The 20,888-nt window shown below is 36.8% G+C and overlaps 2 protein-coding genes across 2 annotated transcripts; both read right to left on the bottom strand.

Moving 5' to 3' along the window:
* Positions 1-869: 869 nt before the first annotated feature.
* On the bottom strand, positions 870-12,200 carry LOC120346182 (uncharacterized). Its single transcript, XM_039415857.2, has 27 exons — positions 11,957-12,200; positions 11,549-11,720; positions 11,205-11,357; positions 10,885-11,043; positions 9,124-10,689; positions 8,877-9,038; positions 8,554-8,793; positions 8,236-8,463; positions 8,000-8,146; positions 7,440-7,907; positions 7,222-7,350; positions 5,994-6,998; positions 5,543-5,896; positions 5,233-5,349; positions 4,941-5,126; positions 4,691-4,831; positions 4,465-4,608; positions 4,194-4,331; positions 3,976-4,110; positions 3,712-3,888; positions 3,452-3,577; positions 3,004-3,343; positions 2,534-2,880; positions 2,148-2,393; positions 1,937-2,070; positions 1,632-1,828; positions 870-1,477 (listed from the first exon to the last, which is right to left on the bottom strand). The coding sequence occupies exons 1-27, from the start codon at positions 12,026-12,028 to the stop codon at positions 1,309-1,311; spliced, it is 7,452 nt and encodes a 2,483-aa protein (XP_039271791.2). The 5' UTR covers positions 12,029-12,200; the 3' UTR covers positions 870-1,308.
* Positions 12,201-12,352: 152 nt separating this feature from the next.
* Positions 12,353-20,888, bottom strand: LOC120346196 (uncharacterized). The gene is made up of 9 exons (XM_039415874.2): positions 20,582-20,888; positions 19,523-19,715; positions 19,089-19,229; positions 18,483-18,622; positions 17,243-18,247; positions 15,864-16,020; positions 14,858-15,070; positions 14,262-14,351; positions 12,353-14,006 (listed from the first exon to the last, which is right to left on the bottom strand). The coding sequence occupies exons 1-9, from the start codon at positions 20,764-20,766 to the stop codon at positions 13,563-13,565; spliced, it is 2,568 nt and encodes an 855-aa protein (XP_039271808.2). The 5' UTR covers positions 20,767-20,888; the 3' UTR covers positions 12,353-13,562.

The raw sequence follows: 20,888 nt of genomic DNA, 5'->3' as shown, positions 1-20,888 counted from the left end.
CTTTTATATGCGAATAAACAGAAAAAATTAAGCTCACATCAAGTTTTTCTATTCGTCTGCAAACCAGGAATCTAGAATGCTTATCTACGCAAAATAGGTTGCCACGCCAACGGATATTGCGAACAGTATTTTGCATCTGACTACATTGCAACAATGTAACCGCCAGAAAAGTACAGTAGTTTGTGATGCCAGAAAACTGAAATTGGAACTGACTTTGGGAGAGCTGCTTAGTAACGTGAACATAATTTACAATTTGTTTTAATCTGTGGGCAGAGTTAGTCAAGATGAATTACTTAATATATTCTATCCCACTGTATTGGTATATATTTCAATTCATTCGTAAATATTTTATGATATAATAGTATAATATATATTTTTCGCATCACCTAATGACGCAAAATACCACTGATGTTATGGGCTTCATAAAACAGATTATCAATAACAACAATATATCAAGTCGAAAGTGGCATTGTTTGGCACCAAAACGATCTAGAAGGATATAATTTAGTGATATTGCCGAGTTTTTCAGCTTTTCGTTCCTGGACAAAATTAGTTATATAATATTTTTCTCATTGAATGCAGTCTATCTATATCTTTGATGTAAAAAACATTCTTACTATGTTGTATTCCCACGCTGCATTGGAGATTTTTTCATCGATCAATCGCAAATGTACATGCGGCCAGTCGTGTAGACAACAAGATATCTGATTTCAGATGACCGCAGAAGTATGCAGATTACAGTATTTAGAATTTTTTTTCTAAATACTCAACGCAAGTACTAATAAAACTAGAGTCGGACCACGCATTTTATCAAACGCAAACCCAAACAACTCCGCATGAGGCAATCCTAGTTATAACCAGAACAACACTTTTTAAATTTAATGTGTATTTTGCATTAATTAAAAAATATACACAGAGATAAAATATCTTGTAACAAACAGTGGTAAAAAAACTGTACAAGAATAAAAAATATTTTATTATTTACATATTTTGAGCAATTCTGATTCGTGTATAAACTCTTCTTTGAAAAATGTAACGCGGACGGGAATTTCATTTAAAAGTACTTGATGTTGAAAAATGTTGAATGAAAGAATTGTTGCTTCAAACGATTAAGACTTGTGATATATACAAAGAATAGCGATATGTTTTATAATTACACGGTGAGAAAATGGAAAAATCAGAAATATAGATTTCAAAATAAACGGCTGTTTGGCGTTGTCGTACAATATCATTAATTATAACAATATAGATAACATGTTACATAAAAAATAACAAAAAATGTCGGAAGAAAGACGAAAAGTAATAGAGTTAAAACATTTCTCCTGAACCGTTTTCTGAAGTTTCATCCATTTTATTTTTTTCTTTCGTTAGTTTCTCTTGATAAGTACAATAAGAAAATTTGATGTAAAAACAAGTGAAATCGGTCGGCAGTTTCGTCGATATCCTCCAAACCCTGTCATAGACTGGTTTCCATGATCTGCGAATAATAATTTCATGTTGACTTTGTATAAAAATAATTAATATATAAAAATATAAATGTTTTTAGAATAGAAGATTAAATTATTGTACTTTATTTTACCTATTTATTTATAAATTGAACTTTATAATAGAAAATGAAACTGGTGAATTACCTTGTAACTTTGGCTCTAATCTTTGTTGGTCCAGTCGCGTTCTGTTTGCTAATGACGTAGTAATTTTGAAATCTTGAAGGTTCAGGTGAGTGGCTGACGTTGAAAGTCATTATCGATGACTTCACGACCATGTACTTTTCATAAACAACCCCTTCCATTTCAACTCCACTGATCGCCATGTTTTTACCGAAATCCACCTTGAAGAACAAAAAAAATTGTTATTATTGTTATAAAAATATAAATCATTGAAAATTCTTAGTAGCCAAGTTTATAATGCGTCTTAGTTTAAATTAAATTCGATTTACCTGAATCCATTGATCTTCAGCAACGGGACGTAAGCACCATTTTCTACCATCCCATCCGTTCATGTTATCGTTCGCTGATTCCGTGAATGCGGTGGTGTTCAAATAACTAATTGGTACAGACGCTTCTTGACAATCTGAAATATATTAAAATTAATTATTGAATCATACATCAGGCCAGCGAAATGCAATATAGATGAGAAAATGGACAAACCTTCGTTACAATCTTCGTTTTTACAGGTTTCATACATGACATCATCGCCTTCGCTGCATCCATCGACGCCCACGTTTCCGTGCAGACATTCTCTCAAGTATTTTTTTACGCCTACGCCGCAAGTTACACTGCATTCTGATGCGGCAGTCCACGATCCCCAAGCAGGACATGGTTGTGTATGGCACTCCCCAGATTCAAAACGGTTCTGAGCAGTTCCGTTGCATCTTGTATACCGAACTCTTAAACCTGAAAACGAGGATATATATATATTGAAATATTAAACTAGAAATATTTAGACAAATCTGTATGAAAACAAGATTTTTTGCGTCCAAAGCATATTTTATACAACTTCGGTGCATACTTATCAATCGTTTATTAATACATACCCTTTTTTTCGCAAAATCTTTGACGAAGTGCGCTTCCACCACCACACGTAGCCGTGCAGGAGGTCCACGGCTGCCACGATCCCCAAGATGCTGGATTACATTCTTGCTCGTTGCATCTTTCAAATTGCTCGTCTTCATCAGGGCATCCATCCACATTTTCTTTGCAATAAATAATTCTTTTTCTTTCTCTTGATTTCAAGCCGGACCCACAAGTTTTTGTGCACGAACTCCACGATGACCACAGTGACCAGGATGTTGGACAAGCGGGCATTGAGCATAGCGCCGTTACGATAGCTTTTCCTGGACATCCCCATTTGCCTGGAACTCCATTGCGACATATTCTCTCTCTTAAAATATAAGAAGATTGCTAAATTTCAGTGACTGTAATGCATGTATAAAATACCGGCATAATCAATATATCTTATCAATTATCTTAGTCATGTTATAGAATTACTAAATAAGTGTCTTACCTCTTCAAAATTCCCTCGCCACAGGTAGTATCACATGCGCCATCCACCCACGGCCCCCACTCGCCAACATCGGGACAAACACTGGGTGAGTTGCATGTAATAACTTCTTCGAAGGGACCGTCGCATATTTCTTCCTCGTTTTCTCCCAAACATTCTCTTGTTCTCATGCTCTCGCCATTACCGCAAGTAACGTCACATTGAGACCATTGACTCCATTGATCCCAACCGTACTGACAAATGTTCGTGTTACAATTTTCAATGTCCACTCCATTGCCTCTGGTTCGCGTTCTTGTACCACCACCGCAAGGGACACTGCATTCCGACCATTCACCCAATTGTTCTAAAAAACAATGTAAAGATTTTTGGGTTTTGAACAAATTGTTTTTCTACAAAAGGAGAATGCAACTTCGTCCACAATCTTGTTTCAAATCAAGAGGTAAAGACTAACCTGGTTCACACAGTCCACACGAGAGTCGGCACTGCTCAGCCATCTGAAATTTATATCTTATATCTTTGCATCTGCTCACTAAAGCCCATTCTGCACACTTTTCACGGTAATCTTTACACACGCGTCCTGTAAGATGCGTCAAGAATTAAAATTTGAAGAAATATTTGTTGCTCATAAATTACATTGCTAGAAAAAAATTACATTACTAGAAGGAGTTAGAAAATATATCCGAGCCAATAATATTATTATCAAATACTAACTTCCTGATGTTTCCGTTCCCTCGCAATCTTCTTTTCCACAAATTCCATAATCTGCAGGACCGTCTCCTCGGCAAATTTGACCTTCTTTGCAAACACGATTTCGTTTACGGGTGCCTCTGCCGCAGGACACAGTGCAACTGCCCCAGTTACCCCATACGCCGTATTCATCTGGAACAACTGTTTTTAACACGGGGTTAATTTCTTTTAATAATGTTGTGTTACATTTTTGGTAGTAATTATAACCATTTAATGTCAACAATCTACCTGGAATCACATTACAGAATCCGCACGTGTTTGCGCACATTTTCTTGATGTAATTTTCGTATCCAATTATTTTGCATTTAGTCTCTGAGCAGCCCTTCATTAGATCCCTGCACTGGCCGTATTGCGTTGGGATAACTGAAATGTAATAAAACATGGTAAATTTGTTTCAATCCTTTGTTTAGCATAATAAGGAGTTTGATTATTGATAGGATTCATACCGTATTCGCCGGGATTGGGATTTGCACCTTCGGTGTCACAAACACCGCAAGTCTTTTTACAGGTTTTCTTGATCTCTGGCACGTCGCATTTGTCTGATTTGTCAGAACAGTCAATAGTATCTCTACATTCGGAAGATTCTAAATGAAAACATATTGTATAATATACTAAATATAGAAAGTAACGATGAAAATGAAAATTTCGCCGAATCATTCAGTCAACACGGTCCTGATTTTATTCATTGTCGGGGTACGTTTCAAAAAGTTGACTTACTTGATGTCTTCTCTCCTACAACTGAAACACAAGTATCGCATGACTTCGCACACAGAAATCGAATTCTCTCGTCTGTCGAACAACTGTCTCCTTGCGTTAGAAGTTTGCATTCCTCGGTACCATCAATGCATACTTCATCATCAACTGCAAAAGTGAAAAAGGTGAGACATTTATAATAATAAATAAACATCTAGGTAAACATAAATATCCGAACAACTTGTGTTACCTTTCAGTTTTCCTGGGTTGACCGGTACGCACACTCGACAAGTCATATTGCAAGTATCACGGATATTCTTCTGTGAGCACAAACCTTGATCACGTAATGATTCACAGTTTTGATTTTCATCTTCACACATCAAAGTTTCCACTATACAATACAAGATAGAGATATATATGAGATAATTGAACGAAAATGATGAGTTGTTTGCAGCGTATAACACACACTCAAAATTTAGCTAAGAATAAGTTGAAGTTACCTGGTGTTGCTTCATCCAAATCCCACTCTTCTTCTTCTGTTTCTCCTTCTTCTTCGTCGAACAAAGGTTCTATTACCGGGGTACAAATTCGACAAGATTTCCTACAAACCATGTTAATGTTACCGGTATTGCAAAGTCCCATGGTCGCAGCTGCTGAACATCCGCTCAACGAATCTTCACATTTTTCTGAAAAGCATGAGACAGAATTTAATATTGTGAAATTAAACTCGCGCATTTGTTTAGTTATATAATTTTCTCATTTTGCAATGCAATGTATGAAATATCATCTTACGTTTTACGCCACATAGTTCACAAGTTTTTTCGCACATTGAGCTCCATTGTGGCATTTGGCATTGCCCCAAATTTTTAATCAAAGAGCAGTCTCTTATCTTGTCCTTGCAGGTATCGGCTGAAAACAAAAAATATATATATATATAACATTATCATTACATTGGATACTACAAAGTTGAAAAGGTTTCTCTGGAACACGACTATAATGTTAATTTTATAGTAAAATTTGGAATTGGCTTATGGAAAGCCTATTTTGCATTTAACCATCTCAGAATTAGAAAACACGGGGTTGGTATTCGAATGATCCATACCTTTTATCATTCCAGGGCATGTTCCGCATGAGAGCTTGCATTGTTGAGCAACAAAACTTGTCGTGCACTTCAGAGTAGACACAAGCATTGGGCACTGTGACATCGAATCTTTGCAATTACAAGTTCCGCATGACAGCGGACAGAGTGTTGAAACGACGGTATTGTTACACAAATTCGTTGCTTTGTATATTATACAACTGGGTGTGTTATCAGTGCAGATGTCGGATGTGACTTTGGGACAAGTATTGCATGATTTTCTGCACCTTGAAGCGATTTGTTCTTGTTCGCAGTACCTCAGAGCGGCGTAAGTTTGACATAATTCTGATTCGTCTTTGCATAGAGCATTCAGAGCAGCTGAAAAAAAAATTCAGAAATTAACGTTATCAATGATGAAGTTTAGTTTTGGTTAGGCAATGCAAAACCAGGCGCAAGCCTAATTAATTTTACTTACCATTTTGTTGACAAATGTTACATGACTTTCCACAGGATTTTGCCACATCTGGGTTGTCACAGTATCCGAGATCTGCAAGCTGATTGCAGCTTGCCAGTTTGTCCATACACTGTCCTCCACACATCTCGCACGATTGACGGCATTGTTGTTGAACTGCTGGATTTTGGCAATATCCCATTATCTTGTATGTGGGACATTCTGTGCTTTGATCGACACATACCTCGACTTCATTGCCTGCAGCTGACGGTGTACATTGACCACATGATTTTTTGCATTGTGTCGCAACCCTTCCATCTCTGCAGCGTCCTTGGGCTGCATAATTCGGACATTCTGTGGCGTCATCAACACACAGTCCTATGGGAAACTGTGCTATTCTACAAAACCCGCATGATTTTTGACAAGACTCGGCTACAGTAGGATTTCGGCACTGTCCAGTATTTGCCATTGCAGCGCATGTTGATGCTAAATCTTCGCAGGTGGCAATTGCTTGAGTTTGTTCACAAAGTCCACACGTTGCTTTGCAGTTCTGCTGAATGTAGGCATCTCGGCAGTTTAGTGTTTGCTCCATTTGCTTACAAGAAGCAATCTTGTCAGTACACGGCAAAGTAGATCCAGTATTAGCATCACCTGGACAAGCGTTGCATGACCTTGGGCAAAGATCCTTGAATCGTACGTCATTACATTTACCGTCTGCGGCTGCGTCAGTGCATTGTTCATGCCTGTCGAAACATGCACTTCTTCCTGGGCCGGAGGCGGGGCACAATCCACAGGTGCGTTCGCATACGGATGAGTAAAATGCTTCTTTGCATTTTGTCGTAGCGTCGATTCTGAGGCAAGAGCTAGTCATGTCTTCACATATATTTACTTCACATGATTGTGGATTGCAAGATGCCATTTCGTTGTAGTCACCAACGCAGCCCAGAGTATCACATACACGTGTCCGTTGCTGTATTCCTCCACCACACGATACACTGCAGGGAGACCAATCACTCCAATTTCCCCATCCTAAAATATTAAGAAGTATGTTAGTTAGGAATGTTTAAAGAGGGACGCTTCGGGTCTTTGTAGAACAGACTGTTTTGCTTGCCACCCACGATTCTCACCATCAAGATTAACATGTGGGTTTGCTTATTATATTGCTAAGAAACTGTTTCTTGTAATTATCATAATATATATACTTTGACTAATGTGTAAAATAAATTCAAATATAATTTAAAAAATCAATTACTTCCACAGATGTTGCAAGAAACAGCGCAGTGCTTGCGCATGTACTTGGTATATTTTTGTTCACAATACCCCTTCTTTGACCATGATTCGCAACGCTCATGTTTGTCTTCGCATACTCCTGAAGTAGTATCTGTAAGCAAAAAAACATAATCCATAAATAAATAATCTAAAAAACTAATAAATATAGTAATAATTTATTAAAATTGCGTGTTATCTTACTTCCGGAAATACAAGATTTGGCAATACAAGGCATTTCCTCAACTGGATGTCCATTGCAAAATATAGAGCTCACATCTCGTGTTGGTGGTTGGCAAGTACGACTGCGATTTACAATTCCTTGCCCGCATTCCGCGCTGCACACTCCCCAGTTGGACCAAGGGCTATAATTGCCTTGCTGTGGTTCCTGGACTGGTAGTGTGATTGAAGAATCTTCACATTGGTCACATGTTTTCATACAAAGTCCAGTAATTGCTGGCATTCCACAAGCACCTCTTCGTTTATACTTTTCGCATGATGCATCTGCTAATCTGTTTTCACATTCAATACATTCTCTCAGTTGACACCCGCGTTGTTCTGTAGGCATATCACGCGGGCATATAACATTAGGATCGACGCATGCTTGTCTTCGTGTTTGTGTTCCTTGGCCACAAGTTGTGGAACATGGACCCCAAGCGCCCCATTCTTTGCCTGAAACGAGTTAAAATACCACATAAAGGTCACATAAAAGGCTTAACAAAGCATGTTGAAAACAATTAATCATTTAGTAAAATTCGACTTACGGTAATGTTCTATTTCGGAAGCATTCACTTTACAAAATCCACATGTTTTACGGCACGAAACGCGAAGATATTCTATAGAATCAGGTTCGTTGCATTTGCTGTATATATCGCCACAACGGGCAAATTTGTCTTCACACTTCTCAATTTCTGCATTTTGACGAGTAAAATAAAAATTAAATGTTTGCTAAACTATTTTGATAATGACTTTGGAATGTATAATGTATTTAATAGCTCACCTGGCTCTGGGGTCGTTATCTGGGGTGAGGTTGTTGTTGGACGGAAGGTTACGGCAGTTGTAGGCATAGAAGTTGCCAGGTGTGTTATTTCCGCCGTTGATGTAACCGGGTTTGTGGATGTGGTTGGCGTACATATTCCACACGTAAGCGGACAGGAAGATTTTACTTGTTCCCTCGTGCCGCAGAAAGATATCAATTTGTCGCATTGCCCAAAGTGATCTCGGCAATCTATAAATTAAAAATAATAGGGTTTGCAAGGTATGCCCACTAAATTAATACTAAAATTAACAAGCCAGAAAATATTTCGTTACAACTCACCAGGTTTAGTAGTTACATCTATTTTAGTTGTTGTTTCTTTGACACTCGGTACAGCAGTGGTTATTGTTACGTCAGATTGATCTTGAGAAGTTGTCGCTTCTACGTCGCAGAGACTACAAGTTTTTGGACATTGCGCTCGAACGTCCTCAGAAACCGTGGATCCAATGCAATACGATTTCATTTTTGGACACTCAGTAGAGTAATCGGTACAAGATGGTACTGGTGAAGTGATGGCTTTGCCTGGGAGCGGTAACATATCATACAATCAGCAACAATTCACAATTACAAGTTTTCAATACAAAAAATCTAGAATGGTATCTTACCAAATTCATCACAGCTGTTGCATGTTTTCATACAATGTTTTCGGACATCTTCGGACATTGTACAATATTTCTTATACTCTGAGCATTTCGAACCCGAATCTTCACAGCTTCCTGGGCTAATTGTGGTCAAATTTGAATACAATGGTATTGCTGTGGTGAGAACTAAACGAAAAAAATGATATATATTGTAGATTAATTCATGGACACTTGCCTAACAAATGGCAAAGCCTTTTGAATAAGTATATACCTTCTTCGAGGGAATCACACACACCGCAGTATCTGAGACAATTCCGTTCGAAAGCCGCTGTTGCACATAACACTTTCGAGTATGATGAACACACTTCAAATTTGTCAGCGCACTCTTCTGTACCAGCTGAAGTCGTGGATGCTATGGTTGAGTTTTTAACAAAAGCGGCTGTTGAAATGGTAATAGTTGTTGGAGCCTGCATCGTAGTGAGCGCTTCTGTATCGTTTTCAATGTTGACATCAAGTGTAGATGATATTGATGGGCTTTTTGTGGGTTGCTGAGTTTCTGAACTTGGTACAGTAACAAGCATTGATGTTGTGATTTCAGGTACTGCAGCACCAGTGGTTTTCGAATTAGAATCTGTCGAACCCTGAGTGGATAATAAAAATGTGACCTCAGTGCTTCCAAGGTTTATTTCTGCGGACACATATTCTTCTTCTGGAAGAGTAGATGTATTGATTGCATTGCCAGTCGTGGCGATGATCGTGCTATTTACCGTGATTTTGCTTTCAGGTATAATTTCAGTTGAGCTGGTTACGGTCGAAGAAAAGTCATCAATGTTATCGGTGCTGTTTAATTTGCCTTTTGTTACTTCCGCTAAGTCTTCGATGGAGGTGGTCATGTTGTTATCAGTCACGACTGCAGTTTGAGTTGTTTGGTTCACTGTTGTGAAATTCACCGGTTTTTGGGTTGTCGAAACAGCGGAAGTCAATGAAGTCGCCTCGGTTGTTTCAGTTACTTTTATCCGACCTTGACAATTGTCGCAAGTAAGAGGACAAACTTCTCTGACATATTCTGATGCTTTACAATAATTAACAAATGCAGCGCATCTTGGCATCGAGTCCGTACACACAGTTTGAGTGGCAGTGATCAGGGGTGTGGTTTCTTTTGGTTCTGGCGTTGTATATTCGGATTTCACATTTGTTGAGGTTTCCGTTGTTGCATCAGTGGTAGTGGTAGAGATAAACTCAGTTGTCATCTCTGTGGTTGTCTGTTTCTCAGAAGTAGTTGTTTGAGGTTGAGTCACAAACGCAGCAGCAGTGCTTGTTTGACAAAATCCACAAGTCTTGCGACATTGTATCCTAACATCCAAAATCCCACAATATGAAGCGACTGCACCACACTGAGGAAGGTTATCTACACATTCCTCTTGCCAAATGGGGGTAATTTCTGGAGTGGCTTCCGTCGTTGTTGGCATTGCTGTAGTGCTAAGTAATGGCAACGTAAAATCTGTGGTAAGTTCTGCGCCAGTTGTGACGACTCCGGTCGTTTGTTGTTCATAAGTAGTTTGGTCAACGACGGTAGTTTTTTCGAATAATGTAGTTTCTTCTAGCTCTACGACAGTCGTGCGTGTAGAGGTTCGCTCGCTTTCTGTTGTTGCATCTCTTGGAGTGGTTTCAAATGCTTCTGTTGTAGGGTCTGCTGTAGTATCTAGCATAGTAGTCTGGACATATTCTGTCGTGCCAGTTTTATCTGTAGTGTGAAGCGTTGTTTCTTCTAATAAAGATTCGGTTGTAGTTGGTTTTGGCGTAGTTGTCTTTGTAGTTGACGTTTCACTTTGTTCTGCTGCATGAGATCAAACAGAACGATGTTACAGATAAACAACGATACAGAAAAACCTTTAAAGCTAATTCTTTGGTAGAGTGGTTATGCTGGAGGTCATTCAAATTACATGTAAATTTTAAATTATATAAAAATATTGTGTAATTAAAAGCGCATTATACCGACGGCGCTAATGCAAAGATTTCAAAATAAACTTACTGGTTGGTTCAACAGTTGTCGATTGAGCGGTCGGGAGTTCAGTGGTTGACGCGGGCGTAGTTGTACCTTCAGTGGTCGTTGATACAAGAGTTGTGTCTTCTATCGTGGTTGGAATTATCGTTGATGCTTTTGACATTTTTGTTGTACTTACCGATGTGTCTAGTTTAAAATATTTAAAATAGTTTATATGCAAATGTATATATATAAGAAGTTTAGTTATCAGTAATTTATTTGTTGAGCGAAACTATGTGTAATGGCACGCATTTCATTGTCGATGTTTGCTTTATTTTTATTCGTTTTTAAAAAGATACCCTAGTTACCTTGGCAAAATTGACATGTTTTTCTGCATTTCTGCTTCATAAAAGTTCTGTACTTGGCGTTTTCACAATATTTTTGCTCCTTCCATTTTGCACACGACCTGTGATTGTCAACACATTCTTCTGGTGCCGTGGTAGTTACAATAACTTTTGTTTCTGTACAAAAATATTTAAACCAAGTTCAACAAATCAGTTTGAAGGTTATCACTAATGGGCACTTCCGTAATATTAGATTCGGAAGTTTATCCATAAAATAGCAAGATGTAGTGAGTAATGGTAATATTTGCATATCAGTCGATATATACATGCTTTATATTAGTGGAAATAGCCGTAGACGCGCCCCTTACCTTTACACAATCCGCAGCTAACTTTGCAATTCTTTCTCATGTATGCACGATATTTTGGCCTAGCACAATGACCTCTTTTTGCCCATTGTTTGCAATATCCTTTAAGATCAAGACACTCAACTACAGCCTGGCGTTTGACAATGTCATGTACTCTATCCGCTTGAATCGAAGTCTAAAAAAAATTTTCAATTAGTTGAGGTAAAATTGGTTTGACCTATTGTTAAACTGTAGTGTACATTTAAATAGTATATAATAGAAACGTTATAGGATGGGCATTTTTTAAATATTATCCTGTGTTGTAATCGAATAGATATGTATAATTATGCATGCTTATGATAATTGTGAATAAAGCATATTGTTATGCCCAGGTGAAAAATGTTATGTAAATTGTTGATGTAATTCACTCACCTCTATTTCATCCCAACTTAGAGCGCTGTTTGTCGTTACGACAACCATCAATGCTGCAATCCACAGCCTCATATTTATATTACGTCAATTTAAAAATTTATTTCAGATATTCAGCTAGCTATCGTTCCAACTTCTTTATAATATCATACAATCTCAAACTTGTTTATACTATACTCTCATCAACAAAAACGTCAACGGAACTTTTCACGTGATTTTCACACGCTTCGATTTTTCTGCTATTCTGCACTTCTCTCAGTGACAGTAGGAACAAGTGATATGGAAAATCTCCGTGGCGGGGGTTTAAAAACTTTCACGGGCTGAAGTGTCTTTCTATTCCGTTTTTGTTTCGCCTTTTTTCACGTTCAAGTCTGGCGGTTGATTTCTAGACACCGCAAATTATGTAATAATCTTTAATTACCAGTTTATTTATTACATTCATGCATCTGACAAGAGAAACTCCTCGAACCTATTGTTAATAATTGCTGTTTTAGTTGAACAGTAACGTGATAGTTAAGCTTATCTTAGAGGTCACGTTGTCTCTATTAGAAGGCGTTGTTTTAATATTAGATAATACTATCGTAGTTTGCGCGTAAAATAGTTATGGGATTTGTCAAAGTTACAACGATTTTACATGACACTCATTAGGCCATATTCACGAATCGCTGAGTGAACTTCCAATCTGTAATAGCCATAAAACGTAACATTTCAAAAAATACTTCTAAATAGGCTTATGTAGGAATAAATATATTAAATGATATATAAATAGCATTCATTCGGATTAGATATGTTCTTGTAATATAAACACCGTTAAACGACGTGCTTGTGTTGTCATCGCGCTGAAACTGAGGAATGTTAAAGAATTTATGTTAATTGCTGATTCTTGTATAATATATTTAAAATAATATTATTGCCTAATGCCTAGCATTGACTTTTTATAATGTTGGATAACACGAGCCATGATAGTTTGAAAAAAACTTCAATCAACTTATCTGCAAATGAAATAAACAAAATGTGTTGGCTATATCTTGTATATATTTTACTACACTATTTCCATTTTAACTGGCTTCTTCTCCTTTTAGACTATGTGTTTATGGAATTTAAATGTTACATATTATAGCATTGGCAAATCTCATCCTATGTGACGGCATACGCTATGAAATTCAGAACACCGAGAACTCGAAATTTTTATATATATCAGAAGGTTTGAAAATATGAATCCTAGTCCGACAATTGAAAAAACAATTCGGACAAGACACCACTGGCCCGTAATTGTGGGTAAATGACGGGTGGCCGTACGGTTATATTATATATATTATAATTGTATTCTCACTTTTACGTCATTTTTACTGTTACGTCATTAATATGCACAGCCAATCAAAATAAAAGCAACGGTGAAATATAATGGCATAGTTGCAAAAAATTATTTTGTTTACTCAAATTGTTCTTATTTAACTTAATTTTGAGGTCATGACATAAGGATCACAACACGATTCGGCATCAGCGACGTCAAAAATAATATTAATGTATTTTAAATTATGCTTTATGACTTTGTGTAACAGACCGATATTTTGTGCAATGCTTTGATTATATCTATTACTATGTTTCATCAAGCCCTTTGTCGAATATCAAATGGTTGATTAACGTTTGCAATTCTTCTCGCAGGTTTGATTGATGAAATTGAAGCTTCAAAAATTCCTGGAACTGCTGGCGCAAATGCACGGCGATTAGCAAGTAACAAATCGCCCTCGGCAACAAATCGAACCCCAGGCTGAAGTTTGTTCCTTTTGAAAGATTCATTCCTTTCTTTAGATAATGACCGAACCGCGTTTGATATCTGAGGTTTTTTTCCATCCGGCTTTTTGTTCAGTCCACTCTGTCGTAATGTGGAAATTGTCGGCTTGTTGGCGGCATGTTTTATAGTGTCTGTGATGAAAAAACTTTCTCCAGATCCGACCATGGCTGTGGGAACTGAAGATTTTCCTTTAACCGGAGGAACAACACGCCTTTTAATGACGTTTTGCATATTCAGAGTCCGTGATCCAGAATTTCCCTAAAAATTAACATTGTGTGTTTTAAAACTGTCCATAGTTATGTAACAAACACTCATCTAAAAGTGAACAAATCCAACCGAAGAAGCAACACACCGAGAGATCGATTTGAGAGACCGTGATAAAACATATGGGGCCACGGCAATACAGCGAACAATTTTTTCGGAGCTTATTGGTAAGTTCGGAATCGAATTCAAATGTTAAGTACTTTTGATTGTTAAATTTTTTATTTAATTAAAAAGCTATGAGTAACTCACAGGAAATGCAGTTCCATGAATCTCGGCTAATCTTGTTTTAGCAATCGCAGTTGATAATGCATCCTGAATGACTTCTGGAACTGGAGTTTTCTGAATATGTGAAGTTATTAGTGAATAACCGTAATTAATATTCAATTGGAAAATTTCTGTTCGCTGGTGCCAACTTTGAACAAGTAACGGTTGTCATTTTTAACAATTTGAGCTTGCGTTAAGTAATGAATTTAATGAACATCCGCATCATCCTTTCCCTCCGCTTGCTCTAAAGTCATTATACGAACAAACCGGATTCAAGTAGACATATTGAAAGTTCGAAACATTGACAGCGTGTGCATTTATACAAGTCTGTATAGTAAGCCGTGTATTGAAACTGCTCAAACTACCAATCCTAATTTGTTCACATACTGAGTTTGAAAGTTTCACAGGCAAACCACATCTCCCTTATTTACTAACAATATGTACTGAACAAAGACATAGCATCATTTAGGTGAAATCCTAAGCACAAGACTTCGTCGAATTTAAAAGAAGCAATAAAACTGTAGGGTCATCATTATTGATTTGACAAATTAAAAAAAAATGGTGAGAAATAGTTTACAAACCTGGAAATTTAAATTTTCTTCTTGCAAGCTTGTGTTAATTTGTTTTATAACTTGGCTGACCAACAATTTTTCTTCGTCGATAAGTTGTTGCAATTTATCTTGAGCCCTATTTTTGTTATGTCGAGGATGCAGTGGTTTTCTTGATCCTTCTTCGTATTTTGTGTTGGAAGAAGTAACATCGCTTGTCCTTGCGTCTTCAATTTTTGACAAAAACTAAAGTAAAATATAAATTGTGATGCACGCCGAAAGTAAATTCATTTTGCTTGGTTATTTCATATTGTTCCTTCAGTATTGATTTGCGGTAAAGAGTATTTTAATATAATACTTGCTAACCATCTATACTATAACATGTAGGCTCTATAGCTAGCTGCTCACTCCAGCTCGTCATGCGCAGTTGCTGCAAAGCGTTTCGATGCCAAAACTCAAAAATATTATAGTAAATGCAACGGTATGGTTCATCAAGATGGATCAACGGCCCACACGTAACAAAAATCAATGAATGTTTTGCGACGACCCTTTCCAACGTATTTTCTTTTTCTTGCATTGTGATATGAAATGGTCAGCACTTTCGCCTGACCTTTCACCTTGACCGTGATTATTTTCTGTGGGGTTATCTCAACGGTGAGGTTTACAAGCACCGATGTCAACAACCATTGATTGACTGAAAGCTTCCATGTGCGGGATACTAAATGAAATTCCACGAGAAATCACACAGAGATTGATGGAAAACTTCAGGATACAGCGATGTATTGTAGTTGGAGGGGCCACCTTGAAGAGCTTGTTTTTAAAAAGTAGTTTAAACAAAATGACAATTATATGCGTTTTTAAGTATATATATAATAAAAATTTATTAAAGGACGACTTCTCGTCTATTTCTTTGAAAAGTGAAATGTGGGAGATGTTTTTCTTCACCCTGTATTTGCAACTAAATGCTTGTGAATAATTGCAGAGAATATCAGGTTGTCCAGTCAAGTAAAGCCATTTCAGATAGCGATCTACTACTCACCCTGGGCGATGACTGAATGGACTTGCTGGACTTGGATAACGTCGATGCTTTGGTTATAAAGTCGGCAGTATCTCGCATTTGCTGGAACATTCTGTCGGGATTAAAGGTGGAAGAAGACGGTGTTTTTATTTGCCTTTCCTCGGACGATTCCAGGGTTCTAGAAAATGTTTTATGTGCATTAATTTATTTTAGTTCAGTTGTGGTCAAATTAAATATTTAAGAAACTCGACATTAAACAGTTCGATTCAATTGTATGGTTGGATTCAATTTGTATGGAAAACTGAAAATCTATCAAAGGTAGCATATCGCTGGCAACATTTACTGTCCCATTGTTTGATGTTTTAAATGCACTGAAATATTGTAAATGTTATTGCTACATAGGCCAAAACTATCATAATACCTCATTTATACTAACTAAATTAGCTATGCAGCTTATAAGTCTTGAATTGATCATAATGATGTTTAATTCAAGTAGCGATTAAATATTTCCGGATTGTGGAGTGTTTTAAAATCATCGCAAATATGTCTCCTATTTTGATGTACTGGAGAATCACATTGGTCTTATTTGAATTTTCTTTCGAAAAATAACACTAGGACTTATTTTGGGGAGATGTCTCAGAAACAAAATTACAAACTAGAGAATTAAGAGATTTTGCAAATATATAAAATATGAAAACCGATATCCATTTACTTATAAATAACAGATTTTCCTTTTACACGTTTTAGATTAATCATTTAAAACATGTAGGAGTAACTCCTTGCTATCGACTAGGTCAAAAAACTTTCTCACTATCGACTAGGTCTTATTTTAAGGAGAGGGTTTATATTAAAATCATATTCAAAATTCAAGCTAAGTCTTATTTTCGGGAAAACACGGTATTATTGCTTGGATGACTGTCATACAATAGACATTATTACTTACCCCGGCCAATTCTGTACTTGTTATATAGGTGTTATATTTATATTCAAGTTCAATTATATTTTGCAGTTAGCTCTAAAATGTTATAAATATAACAGTAGCAGAATGTAGATTAATATTTCAGGTAGATAATTCCACTGCAAAGATGGGAAATTTTACACAGACATACCAATTTCTCAAGACAGTTTTTTGCGAATTGTTTCATTGCAAAGTTCGTTAATTAAATTTTCTCTTACCCGATTTACAAATCTAAGCTGCCATTTAATTGCACAATACTACAACTTCTGATCTGAATGGCACTATACTAGATCATCTTCATATATTGTCCGTAGCACAATTGTGGATGGGAATACCTATTTTCGTAGAATAAGTTCAAGAAGCTTTTCCAGAATGACCTTTATACATATTTCACATATTTACCATACTCTGTGTTAGTATTACACAATCATGCCTAACTTACCTTGGTAAAGAAAATATACCATCGTCGTCTTTTTGTGACTTTTTACTGTCTGTTTTTTTCCGTTTCTTTGGTTTGTGGATTGAGTCTTTAGAAACTATTGGAGGTCGTTTTGCTTGTAATGGCGGAAGGGCTATGTCTGATTTATTTTTTGAATTTACTTGCGATTGCGCGTCTTCGTTTTCGTCAGATATCGTATCGAGGACGTTTGACTTTTTAGACACAGGAACAACTTTCCTAGAATTAAGTTTCAATGTATTCGTCGATTCTACGTGTTTCATAGAATGAATGGGAGTCGGTTTTAAAGTTTTTGAAATGTGGTTGCTTTTTATATCTTTGTTTGATGTAGCAACTATATCATCCGAATGTTGTTCGGTTTCTAGTTCTGGCAGTGTTCCTTGTCTTTTTCCCACAGAAACATTATATTTCATTGAAACCTTAGCAGTTTCCACAGCTGATATATGATACAAATCATAAAAACTTCTCGGGAGACGTTTATTTGGACGTTTTTTGCCTCTTTTGCTGGGGAGTCTATAATCTGGCTGTTTTGCACTGTCAGTGTTCTTGGCGAACTGTTTTGTGGCCCGATTTTGAAGTTTATTTGTTTTATTTCGTATGGCATTTTCTGAGATTTGTGAAGCTGTTGTTGATGTATATGATTCACCGTCATCTTGATCTTGTGAATCTCTAATAACGACTCTGGCTACCCAACGGTCTATTCCAGGCGCTCCGGGAGCACTTAATCCATAATCCGTTTTCTTTTCAAAGGTTATTGTTTCTTCGGCAGTTGTCTTGCTGTTTTCATCTTTTACTTTAATCACATAAGTTGGCGGATATGAATGCCTCCTTTTTCTACGATTTTTCTTCATCGATTCCTCAGATCCACTTTCAGAATAATAGGTCTTACCATCGACGACTCTTTTTTTAATATTTCGATGTCTCCCTGGGCGTTTTATCTTTATGTTTCGTGATAAACCTCCTTGCTTGTCTTTAAAATACCACTTGTATCTAAAGTATATTGATCATTAGATTGCATCCAAACACACGATTAACAGAATAGGCTGTTTAGTAATGCTCAGCAATCAGCATTCATAGCGCTTTGAAGGTTGGCCTAGTGATACCAGTTGGTAATAACAATTCCAAGTTTGGTCGCCTACTCCATATCATCCGATAGGTGAAAATCTCAACGGTGTCATATGTGTGAGTGAGGAAAGTATTTGCAAATATAGTTTCAATTGCATACTTATCGTAAAACGAAGCAGCATCTCTTCCTTTGACTGAAAATTGTTCAGTGTCTATTCGTTTGCCATTTTCATCTGATTTTCTGCTCATAAAATTTTCAAGAACTTCTAGCAATTTTGTCTGTTTGTTTGCATGTGTCATCTGTGTTACCGAGGAAGAACAATATGTAGCTGGTTTCAATTCAATTTAAAATTAAGATTCGGGTTTCATTTGACGTTATTTATATTATATATACTATTGTGAGATATAACCTTGTCTTTGTATCAACTTTATTGTTTTTATTTAACTAGCACAGAATTAATATCCAACTTTTATCCAAGCTGTAATCAGCTGTATGTAAAATTGTGAGAGGAATCCTTTAGTCGGTCATATCAGGTCTGGTTTGACAAAGTACAACGACGTTTGGCATAACCGTTCGCAATATATATATATATGTATTTATTTTATAAATACTTTCAAATAGGGGAAGTGAAAATGCGTGTGAGCTCACCGAGTGTCTTGTTATGAAACGTGGCAGACCAGGCATGATATAAACAAAAATTGTCGCAACTAAGGATCATCAGCAAAATTGTTTTCTGGAGTATTGGATAGATAAATACAGTCTAACCTTTAGTACGGGAAGTTTGATATCTGCGATCGAGCCATCGTCCGAAATTTCGTCTGTTCTTTCATCTCTTGGTATGTATCGAAAAGTTATGGGATCGATCATACTTTTTATTTTTATGTGATCTTCAATTCCCTGTCTCTTCTGTAATAAATAGAGTACTTTTACTACAAACAACTGATGCTTAATATTCCCTTATGTACAGCCGCCCAAACGACACAATCAAACCCGCTGCCCAAGACAGCTAGGTTGTGATTGGGCTGTAGAGCAGTTTACAACTTTGAAGGATTGAAAGGCTAGATTCGAACGTTTTCCCAAAGGAATATGCAAATAATTAATTGAGTTGAATTAAACCTTGTTTCAATTTTGATGGCGTGACTCATTTTTGCAATATACAACGGCATTTATTCTGATGATACTTTAAAAATATTAATAACCTTGTACTCTTCATATAATTCTTGTATAGTTGCAGATGCATGATAATGTCCATCAGCTCTTGTTGTCATTCCCACAATTTCGGCATATAAGTCAGTGAGACTGTCTTTCGCTTCAAGAATTTTCGACTTTCGAATTCCTCTCTTCTTTTTCAATCCTTGTCCGACTTCTCTAGGTCTGCTCGCTACGGAATACCTAAATAAGAAACAGGTATGAGGTATAAATGAGGTTGCATTTCATGTTTAAGTTATATTTATCTACATTAATAAAATTTAGTCCAGTTCATAATTCCGATATTGAAGTGAATAAATAATGTATTGTAATAATTCATTTTATCACATTGGCCTTAAACAGAGTTTATGAGATTCCTCATCAGTTTGAAACAGATAATTCGTTACAATACAGGCCCTACACAAGTATGACGATAATATCTTATGGTTGGCTAGCCGTGATTCTCACTGGACCTAAATCGATATCATTTAATAGTAAACGAGATAGCGATCGGAGACCGCCGACCTATCGATCTAGCGGCGTGAATCCTTCGCTTTGACTCAATAGCGACACCGCGTGTCCCATCACTAATTACTTATTAATTCGCTAATTATATGACATAATTTATCCAAAATCAATAGGCTTCTGGTCCGAGATATGATGAATGCATATGCAAAACTTGGAGCGGATTCAACCTCGTTTTCGTGAGATATTGCGTGTATCTAACAGACAAATACCTGTCAACATACTTACCGGTCAAGATCGATAAGTAATGAACTCCATAATCCAATAATTATTGACCTTTCGGTATATAATGCAATTGACGACGTATGGTTGAAATTTGAACCTAGGTTAGATTACGACACAAAATCTAGAATACAGGCGAGAATCGATAATTTCCGAAATAACAAAAAGAGACAATACCCGGTGGTATAGCGGCATTGCTTGATATCAGGAAGTTAATGCGTTGACTAAGAAAGAGTTCGTTTCCGGGCAAATTTCTTTTATTGTCACGACATATTAATTTTGAATCAACTCCAAGTTTAGGAATAAGATATCATAACTATTACCTAGCAGATGGAGCGGCGTTCGTCCATCCTTTGAAAGGTTCTTCAGCTGCACAGTAGACAACTTTTTCCACATCAAATTCATCTTTTAATGATCTTCGTTCACTGATACGCAAAAGGGCAGTAGCGAGTCCTCTGTCTTTTAACGGTGTAAGATGTGTCGATACAATGTGCATATCCGAAGCCATCGTTTCGAATTACGTAGATATGTAATAGAATACTTCGACAATGTCGTGTACCCTTTGATGCTACAGCATACTCTTATGATTTACATTGTGATGAAAAATTAAACCTTTCCACATCACGCTTA

This window comes from Styela clava, chromosome 8 (assembly GCF_964204865.1).
Source record: "Styela clava chromosome 8, kaStyClav1.hap1.2, whole genome shotgun sequence".
Classification (NCBI taxonomy): domain Eukaryota; kingdom Metazoa; phylum Chordata; class Ascidiacea; order Stolidobranchia; family Styelidae; genus Styela; species Styela clava.
The sequence above is the reverse complement of the archived record's forward strand: the minus strand, read 5'-3'. Positions and strand labels throughout refer to the sequence as shown.

Coding starts and splice junctions, on each gene's coding strand:
- LOC120346182 (XM_039415857.2), bottom strand. CDS start 12,028: ATGAGGCTGTGGATTGCAGCATTGATGGTTGTCGTAACGACAAACAGC. Junction 5,897..5,993: donor TAACATTTGTCAACAAAATG/GTAAGTAAAATT, acceptor TTTTTTTTTCAG/CTGCTCTGAATGCTCTATGC. Junction 4,609..4,690: donor CAACCCAGGAAAACTGAAAG/GTAACACAAGTT, acceptor TCACTTTTGCAG/TTGATGATGAAGTATGCATT.
- LOC120346196 (XM_039415874.2), bottom strand. CDS start 20,766: ATGGCTTCGGATATGCACATTGTATCGACACATCTTACACCGTTAAAA. Junction 18,623..19,088: donor TCAAACTTCCCGTACTAAAG/GTTAGACTGTAT, acceptor TCGGTAACACAG/ATGACACATGCAAACAAACA. Junction 14,352..14,857: donor AAGAAAATTTAAATTTCCAG/GTTTGTAAACTA, acceptor TCACATATTCAG/AAAACTCCAGTTCCAGAAGT.